Source organism: Sardina pilchardus, chromosome 8 (assembly GCF_963854185.1).
Source record: "Sardina pilchardus chromosome 8, fSarPil1.1, whole genome shotgun sequence".
NCBI classification, from domain to species: domain Eukaryota; kingdom Metazoa; phylum Chordata; class Actinopteri; order Clupeiformes; family Clupeidae; genus Sardina; species Sardina pilchardus.
The window spans coordinates 16,806,260-16,833,800 of record NC_085001.1 but is presented as its reverse complement, the minus strand read 5'-3'; the positions used below and the strand labels follow the sequence as shown (position 1 = coordinate 16,833,800).

The following is a 27,541-nucleotide window of genomic DNA, read 5'->3' as shown; positions in this document are numbered from 1 at the left end:
ATGGTTTAAAAATAGCGATTTAGCTGCATAGGCTACGTAATGCCCAATCTAATAGATTCAAGCCTACTGTAAGCTAGGCTGAAAACGGAGGAGTTCGGAATGCTGGGGGTGAGTGAAAGTGCGTCTAAAACACGTGTGAGTACACCTTAACATGTTTCGGTACAGTTAAGCTCAATTTCACACCGGAATTCTCCTTTAAAAAGCATTTTTGGTTGTTGGCATGGAAACCTTTCTATCTTCAGATAGCCCTTTTACTTTGTTTCATTTTTATTTTCAAATATATCTAAGAAGCTGTGGTCACAACCCCATAGCTCTCCGCAACTGCCATATTCTTCAGATGGTAGACGGCAATCAGCAAAACAAAGACAAAAGAGTTATGTCAAATAAAGGCACCAAGCAGCGTCCTCTCAATCTCCACTGTGCGGCAGATATAATTTGAATATTATGCTCCATTTAATTGGGAACGCATATTGAGCATGCATGAGATAGCAGAGGATAGAGAGAGGCAGGTTCCAGCTGGTTAGTCATTGTTGATAATGATAGCGTTGATTTCAGTTTTGATATAAGAAACGTTTTTTTTTTCTTTTTTTTTAAAGTAAATCATAAAGGCAACAAAGACAAGGTAACCATTTATAAACTGCAAGCCTGGTGGTATGTAGAGGACACTGAGGTCATGTCCTCGGTATTTCTTTCTTCGTTCCGTTTAATTTATTTGTAAACTAGATGTACCGCAAAGCAGTACACAATATGACCGCCGCTCAGTCCTGCACATTCTCTCCGCAAATATAAATCATGCTTTTCCATCGTCTACTCCATCCCCTACTGGGTGTGTGTGTGGGGGGGGGGGGGGGCAGTGCAGGGGTGGAGTGGCCCTGGGACCAAACAATTTTTTTCCGTAAAAGTCTACTGGGGCTACATGCCCACCATGTTTCATGTGCCCCTGTGTTACAGTGTCCCGGGAATTGATGACCAAAAATTCAGGAAGTAGATGCATTACTTGTAACAAATTTATGTCAACTGTGATAAGAAGAGCTCCATAATAGGGTTAGAACCATAGATATATAAAGCTAGATACCGCATTGGCCGTGGAGTTCTATTAGTGGAATACGTAAATGCGGCGGCCATCTTGGTGGGGGCAAAACGCGTCATAATTGGAACGAACAGCTGGTGTTTCCACAGAGACGGTAAAAGGAAGGTGTTTCACCCTCGCGGCATTTCAACAGCATGGGCTCTGCGGTCGCTGTAAACAAAGTAGCACTCACAAAAAAACTTTAGAACCATAGACATATATACATAGACACCGCATTGGACTCTAGAGCGTACGGCAAGAGCGCCGCCATATTGCTAGGGGCAATATCGGCCGATGGATCAATGGAAGCCTATGGAGAAACAGATGTCTCTGAGTGGAAATGATCGGAGTAGACCCTGTGGGCTTTGTACAAATCGTAGCACCTCCTAAACATATGGGAAAGGCCTTGTACATGTAAAATCGCACATTTATGTTTCCTGTTGTTGTATTTGACAGTCCTATAAAGGCTTGTAGAGAACACGTTTTGAGTTGGCTAATAGATGCAAAGAGATCTCGCGTGACGTTTCTGTGCTCCAGCTGGGGTTGCTGTCTCGAACTAATTCTAACTGTATACAAACTATTCCGACGTTTACAGACTGATTGGTACTTCGTTTTATGTGTAGACACCTAGAGCAAGCTGCTGACTTGGTTTGGCGCTGTTTTGAGCAATGGTAGTGGTTTAAAAATGTGATTTTGAAAGCGTGTGGCTTCGGGCCCCATGCTAACCCACTGTTAGCGATTTTGGACTGTAGCTGCTGCCCGTGCTAGCTCTGTACTGCGTGATGAACAAAAATTACTTCCTCCACGGCTTAGTTGATGTATTTTCATTCAGAAAATAGCTTTATTTTCATTTTCCGCCAAACTTACACTTTAATGTTCTGTTGGCAGAAAGTTGACGGTGTCATATTATAGCCTATCATCTATCGATAGCTGCTGTTTTACCAAACATTGACAAAAAGAAGACCTGTGGACAGAGTCAGAGTTTCATGTGACTGTTTTGTTAAAGTACAGTTACCTTTTTGTCCAGTACTCTCGAGTGGAGTGGGGATGCAGATCCGTACAGAAAGCGCACTCACTTGTGTGGGGGTCGCAAGTGACGTAGGTTACAGTAGATTACAGCAATTTTGAAAAACCTGGTAATTTAGCCTACCACAATTTTTAAAAATATGGTGACTTACCACACTTATCGGGCAAAAATTCCCATATTTACAATAACTTACTGGAATAATCATTTAAAGTATTTTACTGTGAGATATGAAGTAAAGTACTGTAGAAATTGCTGAAATGTCTAACTGTGCGTTCACACCGCCGGCGACTTGAGCTTCCAAAGATTCCGGAAGTCATTCATTTTCAATGGAAGCCGGCTTCTCTCAGCTGCCAGCAGTGACCTGCATTACCACTCTAAGCTTAACCTATAGAGTCTCCCCCTAGTGTCCAGGCGACCTATTGTCTGTGAACTCATCAGGTCTAAACTGTAACCATGTTGCATTACACCACATCCCCCTATACTGAAAGTTGAAGAGAACATTAACTGTGGCTCCTTAGTTAAAGCTTCCTCTCAACATAAGGTTACCCAAACCATATATCTCTTAAATCTCTAGACTACTTTCTTTTGCATATATCCAAAGTCACATAACATTCCATAATAGTGTGGTCTCTTATTTAAACAAAACATTCAGACCTCATATCTAAACGCTTACACACACACGCACCAAGGTGTAGATCTCATCTCATGCTCTGATGTTAACAGGAAGAGAGACAAATGTCAGAGGGTGTGAATGTCAGAACGTCAGTATGTGTTTGTGTGTGTGTGTGTGTTAGTATGTGTTCATAAACACATTGAAAAAAAAAAGAAAGTGACATCTTATGGGGATTTCCAAGGACGGTTCAGCATCTTGATGACTTGTTGGTAGAAACTATCCTTGTATCTGCTGGTACGGGTCCTTATGCTCTTGCATCATCGGCCTGAAGGCAGGAGGGTGAAAAGATGGTGGCTGGGATGACTGGGGTCATGCGCCGGGCCTTTCTTCTGCACAGTCAAATGTGTACAGTGAGTACAACAGGGGGCTTAACACACAACCCTGTGGAGCACCAGTGCTGAGCGTTAGGGTGCTTAGAGAGTCAACACGAGCAAGCAACGTTAGTGACGCAAGTGATGTGACTCACTTTCATAGTGTACACAGCGGAAGCAAGCAACGCGGGCGATACGTGAAACGAAATCCACCACTCACGCAACAGGGGGTAGCACTGTATTATCCACATTCGCATAATATACAGGCAACAATTATCAACACTCTGAACAGTTGTAAACATTGAAAATAATCTCTCTCCCATTTCAGCCTCTCGAGACGGGCACACAGCATTAACTTCATACACACATGTATACACAACGGTGATCATTATTGCCTACGGAAAAATTTCACTCTGTAATCCAATGCTTCACGAACTCACTCAACCATCTTAGAACTGCTAGTATTTATTGGTAGCCGGATACAAATGTGGATATGTTCGTACTTTCACATAGTTTTTCCTCTTTGCTCGCAATTGTATTCAACCTTCTTCTGTAAATATAACACAAGTTGAAATAATGAACAATTCTTGCAGTAGGCCTATCGCCCCCACGACAACACATAGTATTGCATGCTTTGGTGCGTTGCGTATCAAAAACTGGGATGACACATTTTGCGAATCACAAATGCACAGCAAAACTCACAACACAACAGACGTCCTCAGGGGTACAAAAGTGATGAACACCAAAAAAAGAAGGGTTGTGACAGTGTTTTGTTGATTTGCATGTGTTCTTTGCACCTGCTGGCCACCGTGCACTTTGCATAATAACTTCCTTTCAGTCGCAACTGCACATTTTGCCCTGCACATGTAACTACTCTTAAAGGACCCCCACTATTTGACAACACTACTGCCACTCTGGATAGTAATCACTGCATGAAAAGTGGGAATCTTGTCTGTAAATGGCACTGTAGATTGTTGTGGAAATACAGGTTTACGACTGCACACGGCAATGCAGGAAACCCCAAAAACAGCTTTCCCTCAAATTACCCACAAGTTTGCAGCAAATCTGCTTCACTTAAACTGTGCCTTTGTGAAGACTCATTAGTGGGCTTGCTTCAAAGTTTGTCTCCGGTTTTTGGTCCCATTGAAATGAATGGGGAATTATTTTTTTTCTCTCTTTTTTTGTTTCCTTCTTAAATGAATGGTGGAATGTTCAGGCATTGACATGACTGCCCCCTAGTGAGCAAGCCCACTCTTGCAGCTCCTCCTCGGAGATGCACATTTCTAGTTGTAGGTGCTGTGCAATATGAACATGAAAACTGGTTATTCATGCATGCAATTATCTATACCATACCAAAGTTGAACTTTCATTTTCAAGGAGACCAAAACTTGCCAAAAAAAAAAAAAAAGAAAACTTGTGATTCATTTTCAGCAACTGGCTGTTACCTCGATTACATAGTAAAAGCCTACAGAAGAACACACAGCAAATGAAGGAATGTGGAAAAACCTAAATAAGTGAATCAAACAGTATAGAAATATCTAGGCCTACTTATCTATAAATTCAAGGAACGTCTGTCTGTGTGTCACTCTGTCTGTCTGTCTGTGCGTTCCACACATAACTCAAACTACTCATCCGACTGACCTACAATTGAACACAGATCTTGCTGATGGCATGCGTGAGTGCAGTGCAAAGATATGGTTGAATTAAGCAAAATACAATTCTACTCTAGCCAATCTAACTGTAGCCACTCCCCTTCTCACTGTCACTTACTCCAGCATAGGGTGAAAAAAAAGCCCTTTTCGCTGACAAACTCACGTGTTGCCATTCATGGAAATTATGATGTCTCACTTAAACAACGGACCGTTTCAAGATTGTTGATCTTGAACATGCACCCATGTTGGTAAGCAGGCTGTTAAAGTAACGTAACATTGCATAGGGTAGGCTACTCTATATCAACAACCGCGGTTGCCTACCGCCCTTGCCCTAGCAAATTTGCATTTAAAACAGCTGCTCTTGACTCTATCTGGACATCGGCTACGGGCATAACATTCATTCAAACATCACTTCCGAGTTAATAGCACTGGCATGGCCATGGTCATGCGGTTAGCTTTATAATTTCCCAACAACAGCAAAAACACACGTGTACTGTATGTAATGTATGTAATCGCCATTATACACGCTGAAGAAGGGCTCTGCCCGAAACGTTCGTAGGCGAATAAATTAAGGAAAATCTGAAGAGTGCTGTCCTTCGCTTCTTTCTTTCATTTATGTTTTACATGGGATTCAGCACCCAGTTAAAGACTTGAATTTATTAAGGCGATAGTGTGAGCGCGTCTCCCCCACTTCACATGTGTCTAATATTTCCATTAGCTGCAACTCAAACGCCTTTCCCCTTCACTTTGTTACTTGGCAAAGTGAGTAAAAAGCTCTACTAACTGCACAGGCCTGATTCTACATCATTGCCAATCTAACATGATTTACCTGCATCAACGTAATTGTGCAACAAGTTTCTTGGAAAACATTGTTTGTACGGGCACTGCACTAGTAAATACATGAATGAAAGAAACAGAAATAAGTCATGTTATGCTTTTGTTATTGTTTGCTATTATTTTCCTTCCTTCCTTGCTATTAAAAACACATTGAATTACCCTGGTAAATATGCCTTTACTTGGAGTGAAACAAAATTCACACAAGGTAAACAAAACTGACAAACAAAAGTACCTTGCCAAGCCTAGCCTTTGACATTTTAATAAAAAAAAAAAAATAATAATAATAATTGTCTTTCTAGAATAGTCAATACATTGACAAACCCATATTTGACTGCACAGCTGATGATGGCTGCTTTGTGTCTGTGATCCCAGATAATTACTCAAAGACATCTGGAATATTCACTGTGGTCGTGGGGTGTGGTTGTTACTTGGCTGCCACACAGAAATTCAGACGGATAATACGCCATGTATGTGTGCTAGAGGCTTCAAAAGCATCAATCAGAAGTGGCCTTATTGCAAATCACATTGTAATTGCAATATCTGACAAATAATGCAATTAGAAATGTTTCCCCTAATCGTGCAGCCCTTCTCTGAAGCGCAATGTTGTTTTCTACACCTCAGCTGTTGTACTGTAAATATGACACTAAAGTCAAGTTGTCAAAATTCTTTCGCTTTCTAAATGTTGAATCTACAGACAGCCCAATCAGATTTAACCACATTTCATCAGTGAGGACTGAGGAGCATATAAAGATGAAAGAAGAAGACCATGAGTGGAACGTGAAGAGATCTGAAGACAACACAATCACCAACTCGCGGTAGGCTCTGATTCTTGGAAGGAAACTTTATGAACTACGTATATGAATGTTAATATTTTTGCATTATCCACGACTCCTATCCAGCTAATGCTATGTCCAGAAAGACAATTAATTGCACTTCTGCAACTCCAATTCCACTCCTAATGCAACTGATAGAAATGATTTCCTTTTACAGAATACAGTCTCACACTGGCCCTATATTATGTTGTATTTGCACTCAAGCGATCTTTTTGTGCTGCAGGGTATTTCGTGAAATAGAACAAAAACCATCAACATCACAAAACAGTAAGTTACTGCATACACCATACTGAAGTACTGCAATACAGCAATGTTTCAAGACACTCTGAGTGTTGTTGGATTTCACAAGTAAGGCGAATATCAAGGAATGAAGGTCCAAGATATGTTTTATCTCTGAAGCCAGGTTTAAGCACTTTAATTGCAATTGAATTCCTTGTGACTCTCTGAAGGTGTCAAGGTAATCAAGTCAAGTTTTTAATCCATCAGTATTGCATGCAAGTATTTTTCAGCTGTATTGCTAGAGTATGGAAGCATATGAGTTCCATAATTCAAATGAGAATGCATTCTGCAATATGCAATTCTAAAAGACATTACATTAGGCAATTGCTAATTCATTATGCAATTTAATATTACAATTTGCAATACTTTCTTTCAAACTGCATTTTAATATACAAAGTGACAATGCAATCATCAAATCAATTTGATTTATTTTGGTTAAAAATTTGAATAAACATGGATTGAATTGCATTCCATTTTGCCATGGTACTTTAGTCTCAAAATTCAAATGGCAATTCATTTTGCATTTCAATTTTCAATATTCAGTTTCATCTTTTAATTGTCAATTACTTTTGCAATGTAATGCTCAAAATTCAATGTAGAATTGAATTTTTTTTTAATTTTTTAATTTATTTGATTTTTTTTTTTTAAATGTTTTTTTTTAAAATATTGAAAACATTTTGAATATTTTTTGGCAAAAAGTTTTGCCCGGTTTGCAGAAATAGCGCCCCCGTTATTGCATAGCACTTTGTCACGCTCTTTGTGTCTCAAAATTCAAATGGCAATGGCAAACGCGATTCCAAAACACTTTGCAATCTGTCAGTCTCCCATCACCCATGGCGGGAACTACGTCACGTCCGTGTTTATCTCGCATTGGTCAGTCTTCTCTTTAAGGCGGGTCTTGGGCAGGGCGGCTGACGGCCTCCAGGTAGAGAAGATAACGTAAAAGAGAAATTGTCGCTGACACAGTAGCCTACTGTTGGAGGTGATGGGCAAGAACAGTCGCTCAGCTACTGAGGGAGGCAGGCGTGTGTGTGTGCGCGTGCGGAGACCTTGATCCGACCGTACGCCACCCCCTCCAGGAGCGTGTATCAGGGTGAAGCGTGAAAAATAGCACACAGGTAGCCAGGGGAGCTGATCGAGGGAGCTGGCAGCCCAGGGCCCTGGAGCTCATATCTGGGTGCAGCGTTTGCTCCTCTCAGCCCGGAGGACTGCTCCAGATTAACGACCATAGACAGTAAGATAGGCTACTGACAGGGCTAACACAGGGCTACTAACAGGGCAGGGCTGTTAATGACAGGGCAACATCGTTTCATTCACACTCAGGCACTCCTGGTCTGACCACGACCGTCCAGCTGCAGCCTGCACTGTCAGAAAGGAAGCGAGCCACGTCCTGAGATATCGATGGCTTTGCCCCAAACGAGGAACGTGCATCGTTCTTTTCACAAATACACCATATTTGTAAGCAAATAAAGTGGTTTACTTAAGATTACTCAGCGTTTTATCAACGTTTGGTCCGCGAAAATATTCTCGCTGCACCGGTAGGGAACCCGCCGTCATGTCATCCGGCACAAGCTTCCTTGGTACACTGCTGTCATAAGCATTACGGTTCCCCATTGACTCCCATTGATTCTGACAGTCAGAATCAATGGGAGTCAATGGGGAACCGTAATCCTTATGACAGCAGTGTACCAAGGAAGCTTGTGCCGGATGACATGACGGCGGTGGTAGGGAATCGGTTGCGAGACTCGGTGAGACGTGATCATCCCACTGGATTGTTGTTTGTACAAACATTCAACATCCAAAACTATAACTGAAAAACGTCAACATTGACGAATGTAATACATTTGTGCTACGTTATAAAAATAAAACGTAGACACCTATTAAAAGATGCACTTGCTAATTTGTGCTACATTCTTATCAACGATCAGTGAAAAACTACTTCCTCGTTTGGGGCAAAGCCATCGATATCTCAGCAAGTGACTACGCTTGCTTTCCGGTTCTGACCAAACGTTGATAAAACGCTGAGTAATCTTAAGTAAACCACTTTATTTGCTTACAAATACGGTGTATTTGTGAAAAGAACGATGTACGTTCCTCGTTTGGGGCAAAGCCATCGATATCTCAGGACGTGGCTACGCTTCCTTTCTGACAGTGCAGGCTGCAGCTGGACGGTCGTGGTCAGACCAGGAGTGCCTGAGTGTGAATGAAACGATGTTGCCCTGTCATTAACAGCCCTAACCTGTTAGTAGCCCTGTGTTAGCCCTGTCAGTAGCCTATCTTACTGTCTATGGTCGTTAATCTGGAGCAGTCCTCCGGGCTGAGAGGAGCAAACGCTGCACCCAGATATGAGCTCCAGGGCCCTGGGCTGCCAGCTCCCTCGATCAGCTCCCCTGGCTACCTGTGTGCTATTTTTCACGCTTCACCCTGATACACGCTCCTGGAGGGGGTGGCGTACGGTCGGATCAAGGTCTCCGCACGCACACACACACACGCCTGACTCCCTCAGTAGCTGAGCGACTGTTCTTGCTCATCACCTCCAACAGTAGGCTACTGTGTCAGCGACAATTTCTCTTTTACGTTATCTTCTCTACCTGGAGGCCGTCAGCCGCCCTGCCCAAGACCCGCCTTAAAGAGAAGACTGACCAATGCGAGATAAACACGGACGTGACGTAGTTCCCGCCATGGGTGATGGGAGACTGACAGATTGCAAAGTGTTTTGGAATCGCGTTTGCCATTGCCATTTGAATTTTGAGACACAAAGAGCGTGACAAAGTGCTATGCAATAACGGGGGCGCTATTTCTGCAAACCGGGCAAAACTTTTTGCCAAAAAATATTCAAAATGTTTTCAATATTTTTTTAAAAAACATTTTAAAAAAAAAATCAAATAAATTAAAAAATTAAAAAATAATTCAATTCTACATTGAATTTTGAACATTACATTGCAAAAGTAATTGACAATTAAAAGATGAAACTGAATATTGAAAATTGAAATGCAAAATGAATTGCCATTTGAATTTTGAGACTAAAGTACCATGGCAAAATGGAATGCAATTCAATCCATGTTTATTCAAATTTTTAACCAAAATAAATCAAATTGATTTGATGATTGCATTGTCACTTTGTATATTAAAATGCAGTTTGAAAGAAAGTATTGCAAATTGTAATATTAAATTGCATAATGAATTAGCAATTGCCTAATGTAATGTCTTTTAGAATTGCATATTGCAGAATGCATTCTCATTTGAATTATGGAACTCATATGCTTCCATACTTCAGAATATATTTTCTCCAGGACCAGGTTTGAGCAGTTTAATTCCAGTTGGTTTGCTTAAAGTAGTTCACACATGAACTAAAACACAGAGCAATGCCAAGCAAGAACAGCCCATGGCGTTTGTTATCACATTACTGTATCTTACTCTGCTGTATGACAAAATTATGATGTTTATGTTATAAAGGGCAGCATTGTAAAATTAACCTGTCAGGTAGCTGCCCACACCCATTGGTGATTGATGTGAGTGTTGTCAGTAAACTGAAACAACATAGAGATTGGATGATTCATTACTACCTCTTCACATTTAATTGGTGCACTGCATTCCATCGGCATTCCACTTGTTCCACCCTGTGCCTCAGGCATACTTGTTATATTTACATATTCTTTTATACCTCATTAAAGCTCATGGAGATGTCATTCTGGCAGATGAGAGAGAAAAATATCTCCATTTAGGAATTAATTACAGTGCATGCAATGTCTTTTGAGTGTCTTATAAATTACTTGCAAGTAATGTGGTATCTGATGACCACTGAATGTAAAACTATCCATTCAGTAATTCCTTAAATGGTTTATTAAGCATTTACAAGATGTGTTTAAGTGACTAATAAAGGCTGCGTTTCCCAGATTTGTTAAAAAGCTCTTAAATACTAAGATCTTCTTAGGAGCGCTCTAAGAACGTTCTAAGAACACTCCTAAGAAGATCTTAGCACTTAAGAGCTTCTTAAAGATCTGGGAAATGCCGCCAATAGCTGTCAACCCTCCAATTTTTCCCGAATTCTCACTCCCCCCGCTAACTTTTAATATTTTCCTGTAAATATCCCATTATGTTAATACTCTCATAACATTAGCCCTACCATAGGACCTGTCTGTGTCTGTAGTGCTGTTCTGTTGCTACCCCCTTGCCATTCCAGTGAATTGATGTTTGACATCGAAGCAGAAAAGCATTGTGCTTGCTTCAAGGTGCATGTGTGCGACTTCAGAGTGATTTTAGGTTTTTGTTTTTTTTGCGAGAACACGTCTTGATGCCAATCGGTAAACCATGTCACGTTAGACCTAGCTTCCCACCTCATTTAGTTAGTCCAGCATTTTACAGGGCTTAATCAAGGAACATTTCTGAACCTGAAGTTGGGCTATCAGACAATTTTGAAGATCTCATGAAGATATTATGTACTGTTAGCCTGGCTAACGCCTCCCACTTCTCAAATGAGACGTGGTCTGGCAACCAGACGTTCATTTTCTCGTATTTGAAAAAATGCCCAGATCCGTTCATTGGGCGCCACGGATGTCAATCAAATGCGTCTCTGCATAGCTCTTCATGGTCTTGCTTTCTCCCCTATTCTGTGATTGGCCTCCAACATCAGGCGAACATGGGGGCGTTAGTTTCCAGACTGCCTTAGCAGCGTGAAAGAAATCACCGCGCAAGGCAGTATGGGAAACCCAGGCTAATGTACTGTAGGCTAAATGCTTACTTTCAAATCCCAGCCTATACGCCTGATTTCAGGTAGAGCTTTTAACAATCTAATGTGCTTTGACTAAGCTACAAGACTGTTGTGCCACCTGATATATCAATATGTAAAGGCAAAGTCAATTTTAAAGGAACACTGTTGATTGTTCTTATATCACTTGGAACAGTGGAACAGGCACATAATAATGTTTTTGCTCAGAACAAACTAAAAGTTTAGTCCTTGCTTTTAATTATTGCTGCAGCAATATAAACTAGCTGTTTCGCCAAGTTCCATAAGTATTTCAGTGCATGTGTGCATGTACAATTTTGCGAACTATTTTTTATGTTTTATGACAGGAAATTCACAAAGTTGTCACCAACTCAAATAAGCTAACAGTAAGATTCCATCAATATTTCTATTCTTACTCAAATACTCTGAAATTTCAAGTCTCAAGTCAAGCCTTTTGGATAAAATACAGAGAGAATGCAGGAGGAAAACAAAGATTCTCCCAGAGAAGCAGCGCCGAGCAAGCCAGCAGTCAGAACCAGGAGAGTCTTTCTGACAGAACACGCACGTGAGAAGGAGATACTCTCAAAGGGAACAAACAAGCCAGAGCAAGAAGAGACATCTGAAATGTTTTCAGATAAACTTAACAAATGTAAGCTGCATATCAACATTGACTTTGTCTTACTGATATGTCTTTGTATTATGCCCATGTTGAAGAAAACAAGTTGGTCAAGCAAAACAAGAAACTTCCTTGAAACAGAGAAATGCAGAGCCATATTTATGGGCACTCATATGTGATGACTCAATGTGATTTTGCATATTGCGAAGCTCCTGTAGCTCAACTGATGTTTTTTCATGCGTTTTTGTCTTGTCTCTCTGTCTTCATACATGGATTATATGCTTCCAGGGCTTGAAAAAGAGAAAAATAAAGGTAGAGTAACTTTGACCTGCCTTTGCCTTGTTTTTCAATACGTAAATACAGATGTGGAAATGTGATCAACCATTTTTTCTTTCTCTTTCCTGTAGTTGACTGGATCAGGCTGGTCCTGATTGGGAAGACTGGAGTTGGGAAAAGTGCCACAGGAAACACCATTCTGGGAAAAGAGGAATTTAAGTCCTCCACTGCAATGGTATCTGTCACAGCAGAATGTCAAAAAAAGAGCGCCGCCATCGGCTCCCGAGCCGTGCAGGTTGTTGACACTCCAGGTCTGTTTGACACGACTATATCCAATGAGAAGATCAGAGCAGAGATTGGGAAGTGCATCACCATGTCATCACCGGGGCCTCATGTGTTCCTGCTTCTGATCTCCGTGGGACGCTTCACCAAAGAGGAGAGAGACACGGTGAAGATGATTCAAGACACGTTTGGAGAGCATTCCAGAGCGTACACAATGGTGGGCTTCACCAGAGGAGAGATTCTTGAAGATGAAGACTGTACCATTGAGAAGTATATCCAGACAGGTCCAGCTGCTTTGAAGGAACTGATTGAGGACTGTGGTGGCCGGTACCACGTCTTCAGAAACAAAGAAAAAGACAAGGGTCACCAGGTTAGTTCTCTCCTGGAGAAGATTGACAAGATGATTCACGAAAATGGAGAAAGATTCTACACCACTGCCATGTATGAGGGAACTGAGAAACAAATCAGACGAAGAGAGATTAAACTCCTACAAGAGAAACTGGAGAAATTGCATATTGAAAAGAATAACCACAAAGATACAGAGGACAAGCTCTTTGGTGAACTCTCCAAAATTCAAGGTCAGCTGCGTGAAATGGCAGAGAAAGCTCAAGCTGAAGAGACCGCTATAAAACTACAACCACCTGAAAAGAAATGTGTCATTTCATGAGAACATTTATTAATCTCAAAACTACCATGAAACTATAATGAAAGGTTATTTTAGTCTACTGTGCATTATTAATCCATTTTAGCATGTTTTTTTTTAATATAGGCCCAGTGATTTAGAGGGGTAAAAAACAGGGAAGATAAAGTCTTTACATTTTTCATTTACCATTACAAATGTTATCTAAGTAATTATATTACAGGGCAGCATATATGTGTATTACAATGTAATAATTACAGATTTAATTTACTGTTTACTGACCTCTGTAAAACTGCTTTCAACTACTCAATAAATGTAACATTTTAACCTCACAATAATGTTTGTCACATACTGTACTGTATTACATTGCCCTCTTATTTTGGCCCTAATTCAAACCATCATCATGACCTAGAAATTACTTTTGATTACAGTGAAGAATGAATTAAAACATTAGGCATTCAGTCCCATAGAACAGTGGTTCAAAAACTTGGCGACCCCCGAAAAATCTTTAGCCAAGTCTCATGACCCCATTCTCTCCAACTGGCAAAAAAATAGTTTCACTTTGCTTTTGTTTATGTAAAGCACATTGAATGACCTCTGTGTATGAAATGTGCTTTATAAATAATCTTGACTTTGGAAAATGTTTCGAGATAGCATTGGTGGTGGAGGCAGAAAATGTCTTCTCTTAGAGCTATAGGCTATGTCAACACCAAAGGCATTAATGTCAATGGCAACCTTTGGCAATCTGATCAATTATTTTCCAATAGGTAACTACTCATCCAATGCATATGGTGCTCTTATGGCAGAAGAAGTGTTCTGTCACTGGTAAACACACACAGCATCTATAAGCTCATCATTGTAAAAGGTAGGTAGAGATTTGAGCTTGCATAAACAGAGCATTCACTTTCAGAGGAACATTATGGAAACACTGAATTGTAAGCCTATTTGAATATCCTAGTTTTAAACATGTTTCTTTTAGAAAATGATTTTATTCGGACAGCAAATCATTTTGTGACCTCTTTTTTTGTTTATTGAACATGATTAAAGCAAAGCACATTTTGGGCATGGCACAGTGATTCCTGGCTCTGATCCCTGAGTACTGTTCCTGTGTAGCCCTTCCACCCTCATTCCACACACATCCCTGTACAATAAGAATGCAGAATTAATCAGAAAGATCATGCCTATTGATATAACATCACTAGGCCTACATACAGTATGAAGTGAATACAGCAAATATCATTATGGCTGCTGATTCGTATCCAATAATGACCAAGTGCATGTCTAGTATATACTTTTTTTTAGTAGGTGCATATTGTGTGATTGAAGGTCACTTTCCAAATCCATAACAGATCCAATTAAATTGATCAAGGTTTCTTGGTCACCAGGGAGTTATTAAAAGGCTGAGGAACAAAATTGAGGTTTACTATAGAGGTGAGACATGTTAGGCACTGATTTGTTGGAATCATTTTATTTAGACAGGGAACAAATATTAGTGAGAGTACTGTATGTACCGTACATCCTGATGACATCTTACTGCATGCGTAATCCACAACTCCGTTGCCAATGCTATTGGCATCATACCATTCTGCTATTTGCAGCAATGACCATTCTAACAATAATCACTATAACTGTGTGTATATACTGCATCATCTTCTCATATTCTGTGATCTATAACATTCTGCATACCAAGGCAAAGAAAAATTCATGTAAAATGAATTGGTAGGCTACCTTATTGTGTTCAGGGACTAGTTGCAGCAAGTAAAGAACCGTATAAGTTCTATGCTGATCTTGAGGCAAGGCAACTGTATCTGTATAGTGATAAGTGTTTTTTGTTACATGAGCACAAGAAGATAGCGAACAGAAATAAATCAAAATAAAAGTATACAAGTTTTTATGTATTTTGTAAAAAAATATCCATTTCTCCAAAACTCTAATGGCAAGGAATAATAATGTATTATACAGAAATAATAAATGTTGTACAGTGTTAATACAGTAGATGTTCAAATACATTTGGCAAATATTGCATGTAGAAAGTAAACATTGAAAAGTAAAATTAACTTACAGCCTTCTTTTAAGATTGTTGTAAAGTTATAGAATCCTCAATTTGCTCATCACTTACAATAAATGCTTTAAAAACTCTGAAATTACAGGTGTATACAGTATATATTCTTATGGAAGCAAGTTGGTCATAATATCTTCAGTGATGACTCTATATAATTGTAAAACCCAGGGTAGAGTGCCTCAGTGAATGTGGTCTGGACTCTATGCAGGAGGGTCATTGTGTCCGAGATGCTGTAGAAAGCCAGGACTCCCTCGCTCTGATCCACATACACTCCTATTCTGGAGCTGGTCACTAGAGGGAGTTTAGTCTCTTCATCATCATGCCAGAAAGAGGAACTGGAGCTGGAAAGATCCAGACACCAGGACTGAGCATTACGCCCAAACCAACTCTCAAAACATCCATTCCTGTCTATGCTTTTATATGAGATTGCTATATAAACATTCTCCCCACTCCACTCAACCTCCCAGTAGCAGCGTCCAGACACTTCCTCTTTACACAGCACCTGATAGCACCACCAGAATCTCTCTCGGTGATAAGGATACGGATAGTACGGGATGGATGTGTTCCACCCTGGCGTTCCCCTCCATTCCACCCTTGTGTTGTTCTCACACAGATGGACATGTTTCTCTACTGTGTTTGGATCCAGTGTGAAGTGACAGAGGTCTGATGGAAGACAAGACATTTTTTTCTCTTATCAGATAAGAATCAGAGTCAGAATCAAATTCCTTGCTCGTTTATGCAAACCTGGCCAATAAAGCTGATTATTTTGTACTAGGGTTGGTGTGTGTGTGTGTGTTCATAAGGACCTAGAACATCTGCAGACATAACCTGTAACAGCCAGTCAAAATTGGCAGCCTAGCCGCCAAACAGGAAATAAGGTCATGTCTCAGCAACCCTTGCATTTATCAAAACCAAACTTAATACATGGACTTATGATCCCATCCAGAGGACCTTTGACCTCTAAGATCGCTGCAATTAGCAAAAATGCATTTTGGCTTGTAACTTTTGGAGTGTTTGGAATTGAAACTTATTAGTAGTGTATTTCAATACTGTTCAGAATGAGCGGAAGATGTGTCTTGATTTCATATTCACAAGCGTTTGCCCAACACAGACAATCAAAATATGCTTTGATGCCACCAAGCAAAAAGTGACCTTACATCTCAGGCAATCTTTGCTTGGTAGACATGAAACATACTCAGACAGCCTACGGCCATATGTCTGGGGTATCAGTGGTTTTCATACGGCCATATGTCCCATAGATCAGTGGTTTTCAAAGTGGAGGCCACGAGGGGGCACCAGCAGTTGGAAGGAAAAATAAATTTAAAAAATCAAATAAATAACATGAAGATGTTCTTATGTTATAACACGTGTTGTTATAAAAATCCATTATAATTAAAGCTGCGAGCAGCAATGTGGGGGCCAAGCTTTGGAAATTTGGAAAGACAAACTCCCCTCTGCCCCTCCCCCTGTGACCACCATAGAGGAGTATTTGTGTGCTTTTGTCTGGGCTTGAGAGAGAGAGAGAGAGATGAAAGCGTTACTGAAAAATGAGCTGACTTCCTGTGATTATAGCACCCCCCTAGTGGTCAAAAGACATGACATGGGAGAGTGGGCGTGTGCAAATGGAACGCCCCCCCCCCCCCACGACCACCATAGAGGAGGGTGTGTGTGCTTGTGTCTGGGTTAGAGAGCGAGAGAGATGAAAGCATTAATGAAAAATGAGCTGACTTCCTGTGATTATAGCGCCCCCCTAGTGGTCAAAAGACATGAAATGGGAGAGTGGGCGTGTGCAAATGGAACCCCCCACCCTACGACCACCATAGAGGAGGTTGTGTGTGCTTGTGTCTGGGTTAGAGAGAGAGAGAGATGAAAGCATTAATGAAAAATGAGCTGACTTCCTGTGATTATAGCGCCCCCCTAGTGGTCAAAAGACATGACATGGGAGAGTGGGCATGTGCAAATGGAACCCCCCCACGACCACCATAGAGGAGGGTGTGTGTGCTTGTGTCTGGGTTTGAGACAGAGAGAGAGTAGATGTGAAGAAAATAGCCAAAATTAATTTCAATTTTTTTTGTGTGTGTGTGTGTCCTTGGGATGTGTTCATAAGTCCACTTACCAAGTTTTGTTTCGATAGGTGAAAGTGTTGTTTATTATAGCGCCCCTAGTGTTCAAACGTCACCAAATTTAGTGTAGGTCCTCAGGATGTGCTCACAAGTCCACATACCAAATTTGGTGTTGATACGAGAAAGTTTTGCTAATTATAGCGCCCCTAGTGTTCAAACGTCACCAAATTTAGTGTAGGTCCTCAGGATGTGCCCACAAGTCCACGTGCCAAGTTTGGTGTTGATCCGAGAACGTTTTGCTAATTATAGCGCCCCTAGTGGTCAGAGTACTCCAAATGTATTGTGCGTCCTCAGGGTGGGGTCCCAAGTCCATATACCAAGTTTGGTTTTGATACTTGAAACCGTTGCTGAGATATGAGCCTACTTCCTGTTACTATAGCGCCCCCACAGTTGTCAAAGGGCACCAAAGTTATTGAGGCCTCTCTTAATAGGGTTCTGAGCCCATGTTCTAAGTTTGGTCTTGGTACATGAAAGCCTTGCTGAGATATAGGTTCACTTCCTGTGTGGCGGCTTCGCCGCCAATTTGGATTGGCTGTTAGAGGCCAGCACTTCCGTCAATTGTTCCACAAAGCAAGGCAATAAGAAAGCATGGTCTGAAGATGATGTGTGCAAATTTTGGTGAGAATCGGATGAAATTTGAGACCTGTGAAACTTTTTGGAAGTTTTGACCTTGGTCTGTTGGTGGCGCTACAGCAATCATGGAAAAGTCTTGTTAATTGGTGGGTGGGGCCTTGACTTTTGCCTTAATACACTGAGCAAGTTTCAGCTTGATAGGTTCAAGCATAGCAGAGATATTTGCATTAATGTTGTTGCTTGGCTCCCAATAAACTCTTTGGGAGGGATTTACCCACAATGCTCAGCTCCAAATCGTCCAAATTTTCACCTACCGTCGCAGAGAAAACTGTGGCGAGAGTGGGCTATATATAGAGAATGAACCAGCAGGATGTTTAACAGTGAGTAAGTCCCTCTATCCCTTTCGAGGCTGTGGCATTGCTAAGATTCACATGGCCTCCGGCTGAGGCACAGCAGCGGAAAATCCCAGGTGTCTTACCACCCAGTAGGTGGACAGACGTAGTGGTCATCCAGGAAGTCCATGGGAAAATGTGGGAAAGCTAACCCCCCCCCCCCATGATCACCATAGAGGAGAGTGTGTGTGCTTGTGTCTGAGTTTGAGAGAGAGATGAAAACATTAATGACAAATGAGCTAACTTCCGATGAAAGCATTAATGAAAAATGAGCTGAGTTACTGTGAATATAATGCCCCCCTAGTGGTCAAAACACATGAAATGGAAGAGTGGGCGTGTGCAAATGGAACCCCTGCCCCCCACAACCACCATAGAGGAGAGTGTGTGTGCTTTTGTCTGGGTTTGGGACAGAGAGAGAGTGGATGTTAAGAAAATAGCCCAAATTAATTTCTATTTTTTTTTTTTTTGTGTGTGTGTGTGTCCTTGGGATGTGTTCCCAAGTCTTGATACGTGAAAGCCTTGCTGAGATGTAGGTTCACTTCCTGTGTGGCGGCTTCACCGCCAATTTGGATTGGCTGTTAGAGGCGAGCACTTCTGTCAATTGTTCCAAAAAGCAATGCAATAAGAAGGCATGGTCTGAAGATGGTGTGTGCAAATTTTGGTGAGAATCGGATGAAATCTCTGACCTGTGACACTTTTTGAAAGTTTTGACCTTGGTCTATTGGTGGCGCTACAGCGTTTGTGAAAAAGTCTTGTTAATTGGTGGGTGGGGCTATACCTATTGCGTTAATGTACTGAGCAAGTTTCAGCTTGATAGGTCTAAGCATTTTAGAGTTATTTGCATTAATGTTGTTGAAAAATTGATGAATTTTGACCTGTTGGTGGCGCTGGAGTTTTGGGCTCTGGGGTCTGAAAATTGAGGTATGTGGTCATTGGCTTAGGGAGAATAAGTGTACCAAATATCCCAACTTTTTACTGTATGGTTCTTTGGTTACATAGAGAATAGGTTCACATGCTGTTTTTTGGTGCGTCACCAACTTTGATTGGCTGTGACAGGCAAACGCTTATGAATATTTATTAACAAAGTGATAAGTCTTGAGTGGCCTTGTCTGAAGGTCATGTGTGACAAGTTTGGTGAGAATCGGATGAAATCTCTGACCTGTGAAACTTTTTGAAAGTTTTGACCTTGGTCTATTGGTGGCGCTACAGCGTTTGTGGAAAAGTCTTGTTAATTGGTGGGTGGGGCTATACCTATTGCGTTAATGTACTGAGCAAGTTTCAGCTTGATAGGTCTACGCATTTTAGAGTTATTTGCATTAATGTTGTTGAAAAATTGATGAATTTTGACCTGTTGGTGGCGCTGGAGTTTTGGGCTCTGGGGTCTGAAAATTGAGGTATGTGGTCATTGGCTTAGGGAGAATAAGTGTACCAAAAAATCCCAACTTTTTACTGTATGGTTCTTTGGTTACATAGAGTATAGGTTCACATGCTGTTTTTTGGTGCGTTGCCAACTTTGATTGGCTGTGACAGGCAAACGCTTTTGAATATTAATTAACAAACTGATAAGTCTTGAGTGGCCTTGTGTGAAGGTCATGTGTGACAAGTTTGGTAAGAAATGGACAAAATTTGAGACCTGGGTAACTTTTAGAAAAATTCAGCCTGACCTGTTGGTGGCGCTGGAGTTTTGGGGTTTGTTGTCTGTAAATTTAATAGATTCGGGCAAATTTGAAGTTGAATGAGTGTGCCAAATTTCAGAACTCTGGAGTGTATGGTTGGCTGGGAAATGGGCAATGTGTAATAATAATAATAATAATAAGAATACGTACAATCACTATGGGTTGCCTCGCAGCTTCGCTGCTTGGCCCCCAATAATTTGTTGCATATCTGAACATTATATTTTCCATGATAATCTTTGTGATATCAGTGTAGCCTGGTAAAGCCCATGACATCCGCAAGTTCTCCTGCTATTTACCTAGCTGGCTAGCCCTACTAAAATGGACACCTTTTTGAAAGTAGAATCAAAGGGAGAGATTTTTTTTTTTTTAGTTTTGGACTAAAAAGTACAATAGAGTGAGTAAGTACATTACAGTACATTGAGATAAATGGACTTGACTGGTCTTGTTGGGTGGGAGTGTTCAGACATGGCTATGACTGGGAATAATAGTGGAGAGATAGCTTTCATCAAGCAGAAAGCTCCAAATGCAATTTTCACACATTGTATGCAATTCATTGCGGAGTGCTTGTGGCTTAACGGATAGAGGAGCTTAATTTATTTTAACATTTGCCGTAGTATTGTCGATGTGTTTAAAGGCATAGTTATTCTGTGTCAGGAGGTATAAATGTGGCTTTCAACTTGCGTATATTTGCAAGTTGTGAGGCATGTACAGTATGAACTGCATTGTGTTTTGTGTCCTCTGTGAGTGCCTGTGTTTGAGATAGCTGGAGAGCGGTGTGTGTGTGTGTGTGTGTGTGTGTGTGTGTGTGTGTGTGTGTGTGTGTGTGTGTGTGTGTGTGTGTGTGTGTGTGTGTTGACTTTATGTCCCACTTACACTGTAAGAATTCCTCTCTGATCACAGCTTCAGCACAAGCAGACTGGACTTCAGGCACTGTGACAGAAACCATTACATTATCATATCCAATATATAATTAAAAGTAATTGAACAGCACAATGAATATTATACAGTGTAGCTCTAGCCACAGTGGGGAGAAAAAGGCAAGTTCAAACCGAAGATTCGCGACGGTCTGAGACGGTTGTGGAGAGCAGTTGCAGCGGTGTGAATAAAAAGTTGCAAGCAGTTGCAAGCAGTTTCAAGCCGTCGCTAAACATTCAACATGTCAAATCTAGTTGCAGAGTTTTAGAACACTTTTGCGCGGAGCTATTGTGACGCTGGCTGAAAACTTCTATCTTGTCCTCACGCCTAGACTGTATTTTAATGTCGTTGCAGTGGTCTGAACACCTCAGTTTTAGAACACGTTGCAGAAAATTGCTGGTTTTTAGAATGTTGCAGCTCGTCTCGTCACGGATCTTGTGTTTGAACTGGCCCTTAAGTATTTGAACCCATGCTAAAGTTGACTAAAAAATAGATATAAAATCTGTTGGAAATTAATCATAATGTCTTAATTTTAAATAAATAGTAAAATAGTAAAAATCCAATCTTTAATAAGGACACAAATGTTATTTTCTGTCTTTCCTGTGAATGAAGAATGTATTGCAAATAAATAAATGTTCTTCCTTAAAATACAGGGGGCATAAGCATTTGCACCCCTATGTTAAATTCCCATAGGCCTTTAGCTATTTTGAAAGGCCAGCTCTTGATGTTCCCTTGGCCTTTGAAATTAAATAAATAAATAGCCCCACATCATCACATACCCTTCACCATACCTAGAGATTAGAGATTTTCAGTTAGCCTATTAGCCTGTTTGATGCTCATCAAGCTCAGTGCAAATCAAACCAGCTTTCACATGGGTTCAAATACTTATTCTCCCCACTGTATCAATGCCTAATACTAAAAATAAATTATACAAATCTGTAGCACTAATAAAGCAAAGAACATAAAGTATACTTAGATGGAATTTAACATTCTCATTTACCTGGGTTTAAACATCAGAACATCAAACATCAGTCACCTTCCACCATCACACACACATTTCTCTTTTTCTCTTTCTCTATGTACAGTGTGTGTGTGTGTGTGTGTGTGTGTGTGTGTGTGTGTGTGTGTGTGTGTGTGTGTGTGTGTGTGTGTGTGTGTTGCATGCATGCAACTTGCATGTCCAACTTACACTGTATGCACTCCTCTCTGGTTGTTGGTTCAGCAAAAACAGCCTGTATATCAGAAACTAAAGTAGAAACCATAAAATATGAACTTATTTTTTCGTTTACACAATATTCAATTTTATTGAGAAGCATCCTGGTTAGTATTCAGCTCACAGGCTCTGGGTTCTATGCCTGGCTTCTCATTTATTATTTTTGAGAAGGGGAAAATTGGTCTCTGCAACAGGCATATTGTTTAGTCATGGGTGTGTTTTGGGCATAACATCCATTAAATCTACATGCATCTGCACTTGCTTAGTATTTGAATTTGTAAGTAACAACAAAACAAGCCTTTCACTTAGTTATTCACTTTCACTACTGACTGACATGAGGTTACAATCGAAAACATAGCCTGAAAAAAGCAACACTTATACCAACAATATTTGAGTGATTGAATAAAAATCCTAAAGACATTCATCCAAGCAACCTAATCGTTGCTTGGGACTCGTTGCAAAGGTCTTCCTTACATTTCGTGACAGGGCGCCATTGCATTACAATGCACCTTTCACTTTGGACCAGGTTTTTCTTGGTCAGTGGCATGATCATTTTCAGTGGCGTTAAAAAAGCATTGATCATGCACCTGAACACTGCATTTTAGTATTCATTGACATGACTGTGGGTGCACAATGTTTATTTGACAACTTGTCAACTCGAGCACTTGATGGGAAAAAAATCATCACTGAGTTGGGTGTAAGATAGGAGCCACAATGCACCGGGTGTATAAGACTCACTGTCTTCACAAGATGAGTGAAAGTATATTCCTGTGGTCTAAGTATATTCCTTGCTAAATCAAAATTACATTGTGTTATCTGGAAACCCAAACAGTTAGAGTCCGTAGTATCTGTGCAAATGTGTAGGCATTTAAAACTGCCTTTGCCTTATGAACGACTACACTACTGTACATACAAAATATGAATATGACCAACCTGTGGCAGCTATCTTCATGACTTCTTGCTTGCAGAAATCGTCCAGTTGTCCCTTGAGTGTGGAGACACATTTCTTTACAGCCTCAAAAGAAAAGCTTTGGTTGATGGTGATGCTGGGTAAGTCTTCAGACTGAAGTGGAGTACTGACTGATTGGAAATTCTACAGAGAGAGAGAGAGAGAGAGAGAGAGAAAGAGAGAGAGAGAGAGAGAGTACAAACTGTATTTTAGTGAGGCAGTGAAGTTAAGAGAGGCATCATGTTTACTGGTCATCTAAATTTGAAAATAATGTTTTCACTGCAGAACTTTTGAAATTGTTTTGTCTCAGTTTTCCTTAATTGAACCATTTTAATCCTTGCTGAAAAGTGGAAAGGGAAACCTTTTAAGATATTGTCCCAGGGACGAAAGTATAACATACTGTAGCCTACAAAACACATTCTACCATCACTCTACCACACTATTTTCATGAAATAATTGATCAAATTGGTTATGAATTCAAGACGTCTGATCTGATCCATTGTTTTTGTGAAGTTACCATGAGAAAATGTATGTGATCTTCTGTGTGTGAAAGCTGCTCCATCTCAGCATCTCTCCTCTTCAGCTCAGTAATCTCCTGCTCCAGTGGCTTCAAGAGTACTTCAGCCCGACTCACTTCAGCCTTCTCCTGAGCTCTGATCAGCTCGGTCACCTCAGACCGTCTTCTCTCAATGGAACGGATAATTTCGGTAAAGGTTCTTTCACTGTACTCCACTGCTTTCTGTGTGGAGCTCTGTTAGGAAACACACAAAGAAATGAAGGCCAATCTAAGCCACTCTCTCACTTTACTTTTCCACACAACCTGCTATCCACCAGAGCCGGTCCGAGGTATAAGCAGAGTAAGCGGCTGCCTGTGTGTGGAAAAAAAGAAAATAAGAAAAACATTTAACCTAAAGAAATGAAACAGATGGCATAGCATGCAATCAGGGATGGAGATTAACACTAAGAGTTAGCATAGGCCTACCATGCAGATTCCTTCAAATGCATTGCTGACAATGCGCTGTTTGACTCAGTTGTTGTCTCCCCTGTATAGACCAGTTGATCAAAAGGATTTTCCTTTTCAGAGTCAATTGTTCTCTGAGGTGGTACTCATTATCAAAAGTTTGAGAACCACTGGGTTAGGCTTTTACAGGGCAAGGACATTTTCTGTGCCAGAAGTTATATAAGCTATCAGACACTTTTGAAGATCTAATAGGCTAATTGTCTACTTTTTAAGGTGACAGAATGGAATATCATATTTTCTCTTTCAGGACACAGCCTACACTTCCCAATCTGTTAGACTAGGGTTAATAGTGTGACATGTGACGTGACATTTGTATCGAGGACAGGTGACTCCACGGTGACGTGAAGGGGGGCCCAAATCAAATTCTTCTTAGGGCCCCATGAGAGCTTGGGCCAGCACTGCAATCCACAGTGTGGCTCAGAAGAACTGGAAATGGTTAAGCACTACAGACTGCTCTCTGGCTGACAGAGAGCCTTAATAGACCTCTGAAGTTCGCCTACAATAAAGCTACCATCTTTGCCTATATAAGGAGATACGGTATCTGACGATTTTTCCTACGGGAAATTAACATGGGGATTTTGAATTATCACACCTGTTAAACTCTCGCGGGGATGACAAAATCAGAAATTCAGGTGTTTTCCTGAACGCACTTTTGTCCTCTGCCTTAGAGAAGATAATGTGATCTCCGGTGCGCAAAGGTGGCAGACTTTGATTTTTGCTACCCCAGAGCTAACTTGCAATAATACAAATTGCCATTAAGTTAGATAGCCAGTTAGCTCTGGGATAGCAAAAATTAAAGTGTGCCGACTTCAGGTACTGATCACAGTATGCACAAGAAGGCTGAGGACAAAAGTGTGTTCAGGAAAACGTCTGCATTTAAGACTCTATCGTCCCCGCAAGAGTTTAACAGGTGCGACAATTCAAAATCCCCATGTTATTTTCCCATTGGAAAAATCGCCAGATAGGCTACCGAATCTCAAAGATGGCGGCTATTTTGTAGGCGAACTTCAGAGGTCTATTGGCCTAAAACAGCGCCTCCAGCAGCCAGCTGTTATCTTCTCCTCTGGTCAGGTCACTCACTTTAAGAGTCGCCACAGCCCTCTTCAACTTCTGAAGCTCCTTCTCTTTCTCCTGGATTATCTGCTGGAATTTCCTCTGGGTCTTCCCCAATTGTTTCTATGTGGACAAAAATGCAGCTAGTTTGACAAAAAAGTAACTTTATATTATGTGCCAAAACTCCACCATAGCACCAAAGAAGAACATAGTTGTAGAACATTTCTCCATGTGGCCAAAGCCAAGCATACTTTGTCAGACTAATAGCCTATTGACAAATACTAATATTCTTTCATAATTTGTGGGCTAATAAAGATGGATTGACCCTAATGCATGCAGGTGTTGTCTTGATCATCATCTAATTTGACAGCTTCATAGGGCTTGGGCACACGCGTTGCATTCTAGAAATATTGCCGCCATGTTGGTAGCCCTAATAATCCATTCATTCGGATGCACTAAGACAAGAAGCAGAATATTTATATTAGATATTCTTTTCCTCTTGCGATCGGGTTGCGCTGTTACACCCCACTACAGCAACATACGACCAAGAGGGCTAAAACTAATTACCAGGAACACACTAACAGGCGGGAGTAAATCCATAGGAATCCATAGCCTAGTAGCCTGGAGTGAGGCTGCCAATATGGCTGCCTGCGAAGTTTTCACGTCACGATTCCGAGCCCTATTAGCATTCACCTCATCCCTATACTTAATTGGATTCACACTGATGAAAAGGAACCTCTGGCATAAAAAAAATATTTTTGCATAAAACGTATCTGTCCATTTGGTTTACATCAATAATGTTTCGAGGCCACAATTGCTGATCTGAAATGGCAAAAATATTCAGTCTGAAAGAATATCCCGTCTTGCCTGTTTCTCTGATCTCCCCGTTGCAGCTGAAACGGTGTCATGACCTTTGTGTTCATTCACCAAACAAAGCAAACAAACACAACACTGATCCTTGCGACAAAAGATCTCCACAGGTTTCTCATGTTGGGTGCATATTCTCTTCTGTAGCTGGCATATGGCGTCAATCACATTGTGTTTTCGCCCAGGATTTACATCATTGTGAAGTTTGAAGTGAGTATCACAATAGGACAACAGGCAGTCCAGACAGGACTTCAAAGCTTTGAGTTTTCTTCCTGTGCAAACGTCACATTCCACATCTTCGGGTCCAGCACTACATTGAGCTGTAGAAGTAGCTAGATTTCTCTGTCTGTATTGTTCCACAAGCTCCGCAACAATATTATTTTTGTGTAAAACGGGTCTTGGAGTGAACGTCTGTCTACACTGGGGACAGCTGTAAACTTCATGATCTTCACGATCCCAGCAGCCCTTAATGCAACCCATGCAGTAATTGTGACCACAGGTAATAGTTACTGGATCCTTCAGTATATCTAAACAAATCGAACACGTAAAAAGGTCCTGGTTACATGAAGTCGCCATTTTCTTCCACAGAGCAACAATTCCGAATATGGCTAGTTCCTTGCTTCCTTGTTGTTTGATAATCAGTCAATATGCACGTTGACCCGAGTCACGTGCCTTTGGGCTGCTTAAAAAGACGGCTGCTCTCATTCTTTTGTCTATCCTCTCCCTTTCTTCCTTCCTTATTTCCTTCCTTCCTCCAGTCCCTCCTTAATTACGTTGCGATAGCGTCTATCTTTTAGGCTACTGTATGAGGATGAAGGAATGAGGGAGAGGGCGATAGATGTCCTGCTCACTCACGATGCACTTTTAAGAGACGTCGCGTCACCTCTTAGGCTAGAATAAACAGACACGCAAATTGCAGAGAGTATAGCCTACCAATGCTTAAAATGTCACATGAACGTGGACTCCTCCCACTTATTGATAATATGGTTATGTTTGATAGCCGAGACATGAACGAATAGGCCTTAGCCTACAGTAGGCCTATACAATGCGTGAACAAAACAGGCATGAACCTTTAAAAAAAAAAGTTTGTAGGCCTAACTGCTCATGATCATTTCAGTTTATAAATCTATCTAGGCTAGGCCTACTGACCCAAATAAATCCGAACTTGTTGAAAGTTGACACCCGCTGGAGGGTACTTTTTTCATTAGTTGCAATCGACCTCTGAAGTCCACCTAGGCTAAAAGCTACTATCTTTGCCCATAAGGAGATCTGGTATCTTGAGATTTTCCCTATGGAAAAATATGGAGATAGATTTGTCTCTTTATTAATCAATCATAAAAAAGTGTGCTTCAATCAAAAAAATATCTTCAATCAAAAAATTATCTTCTGTCAAAGAAAACACATTCATTCAAAGAAAAAAAGTATTTCAATGCAAGAAAAAAATTTGAGACTCAAATAAATGCCTTTGAACACCTT

General features: G+C 40.8%; 2 protein-coding genes across 5 annotated transcripts; one reads left to right on the top strand and one right to left on the bottom strand.

The window, feature by feature from the left end:
- Window positions 1-9,952: 9,952 nt before the first annotated feature.
- Window positions 9,953-13,250, top strand: LOC134088852 (GTPase IMAP family member 7-like). Of its 3 annotated transcripts, XM_062543011.1 has the most exons (5): window positions 9,953-9,980; window positions 11,755-11,793; window positions 11,877-12,056; window positions 12,312-12,335; window positions 12,431-13,250. In XM_062543011.1, exons 3-5 carry the CDS (start codon window positions 11,882-11,884, stop codon window positions 13,246-13,248), a joined length of 1,017 nt encoding a protein of 338 aa, XP_062398995.1. In that variant the 5' UTR covers window positions 9,953-9,980; window positions 11,755-11,793; window positions 11,877-11,881; the 3' UTR covers window positions 13,249-13,250. The 3 variants fall into 3 exon arrangements, with proteins under 3 accessions (XP_062398995.1, XP_062398997.1, XP_062398996.1); XM_062543013.1 differs by having other exon boundaries at window positions 11,755-12,056; XM_062543012.1 differs by lacking the exon at window positions 9,953-9,980 and having other exon boundaries at window positions 11,593-11,793.
- A 1,429-nt stretch (window positions 13,251-14,679) lies between these two features.
- LOC134088842 (E3 ubiquitin/ISG15 ligase TRIM25-like) lies at window positions 14,680-26,936 on the bottom strand. Of its 2 annotated transcripts, none has more exons than XM_062542992.1 (7): window positions 26,066-26,936; window positions 25,226-25,321; window positions 23,642-23,875; window positions 23,109-23,268; window positions 22,152-22,208; window positions 20,921-20,977; window positions 14,680-15,946 (listed from the first exon to the last, which is right to left on the bottom strand). In XM_062542992.1, the coding sequence occupies exons 1-7, from the start codon at window positions 26,639-26,641 to the stop codon at window positions 15,408-15,410; spliced, it is 1,719 nt and encodes a 572-aa protein (XP_062398976.1). In that variant the 5' UTR covers window positions 26,642-26,936; the 3' UTR covers window positions 14,680-15,407. The 2 variants fall into 2 exon arrangements, with proteins under 2 accessions (XP_062398976.1, XP_062398977.1); XM_062542993.1 differs by having other exon boundaries at window positions 14,680-15,913.
- Between the last annotated feature and the right edge of the window lie 605 nt (window positions 26,937-27,541).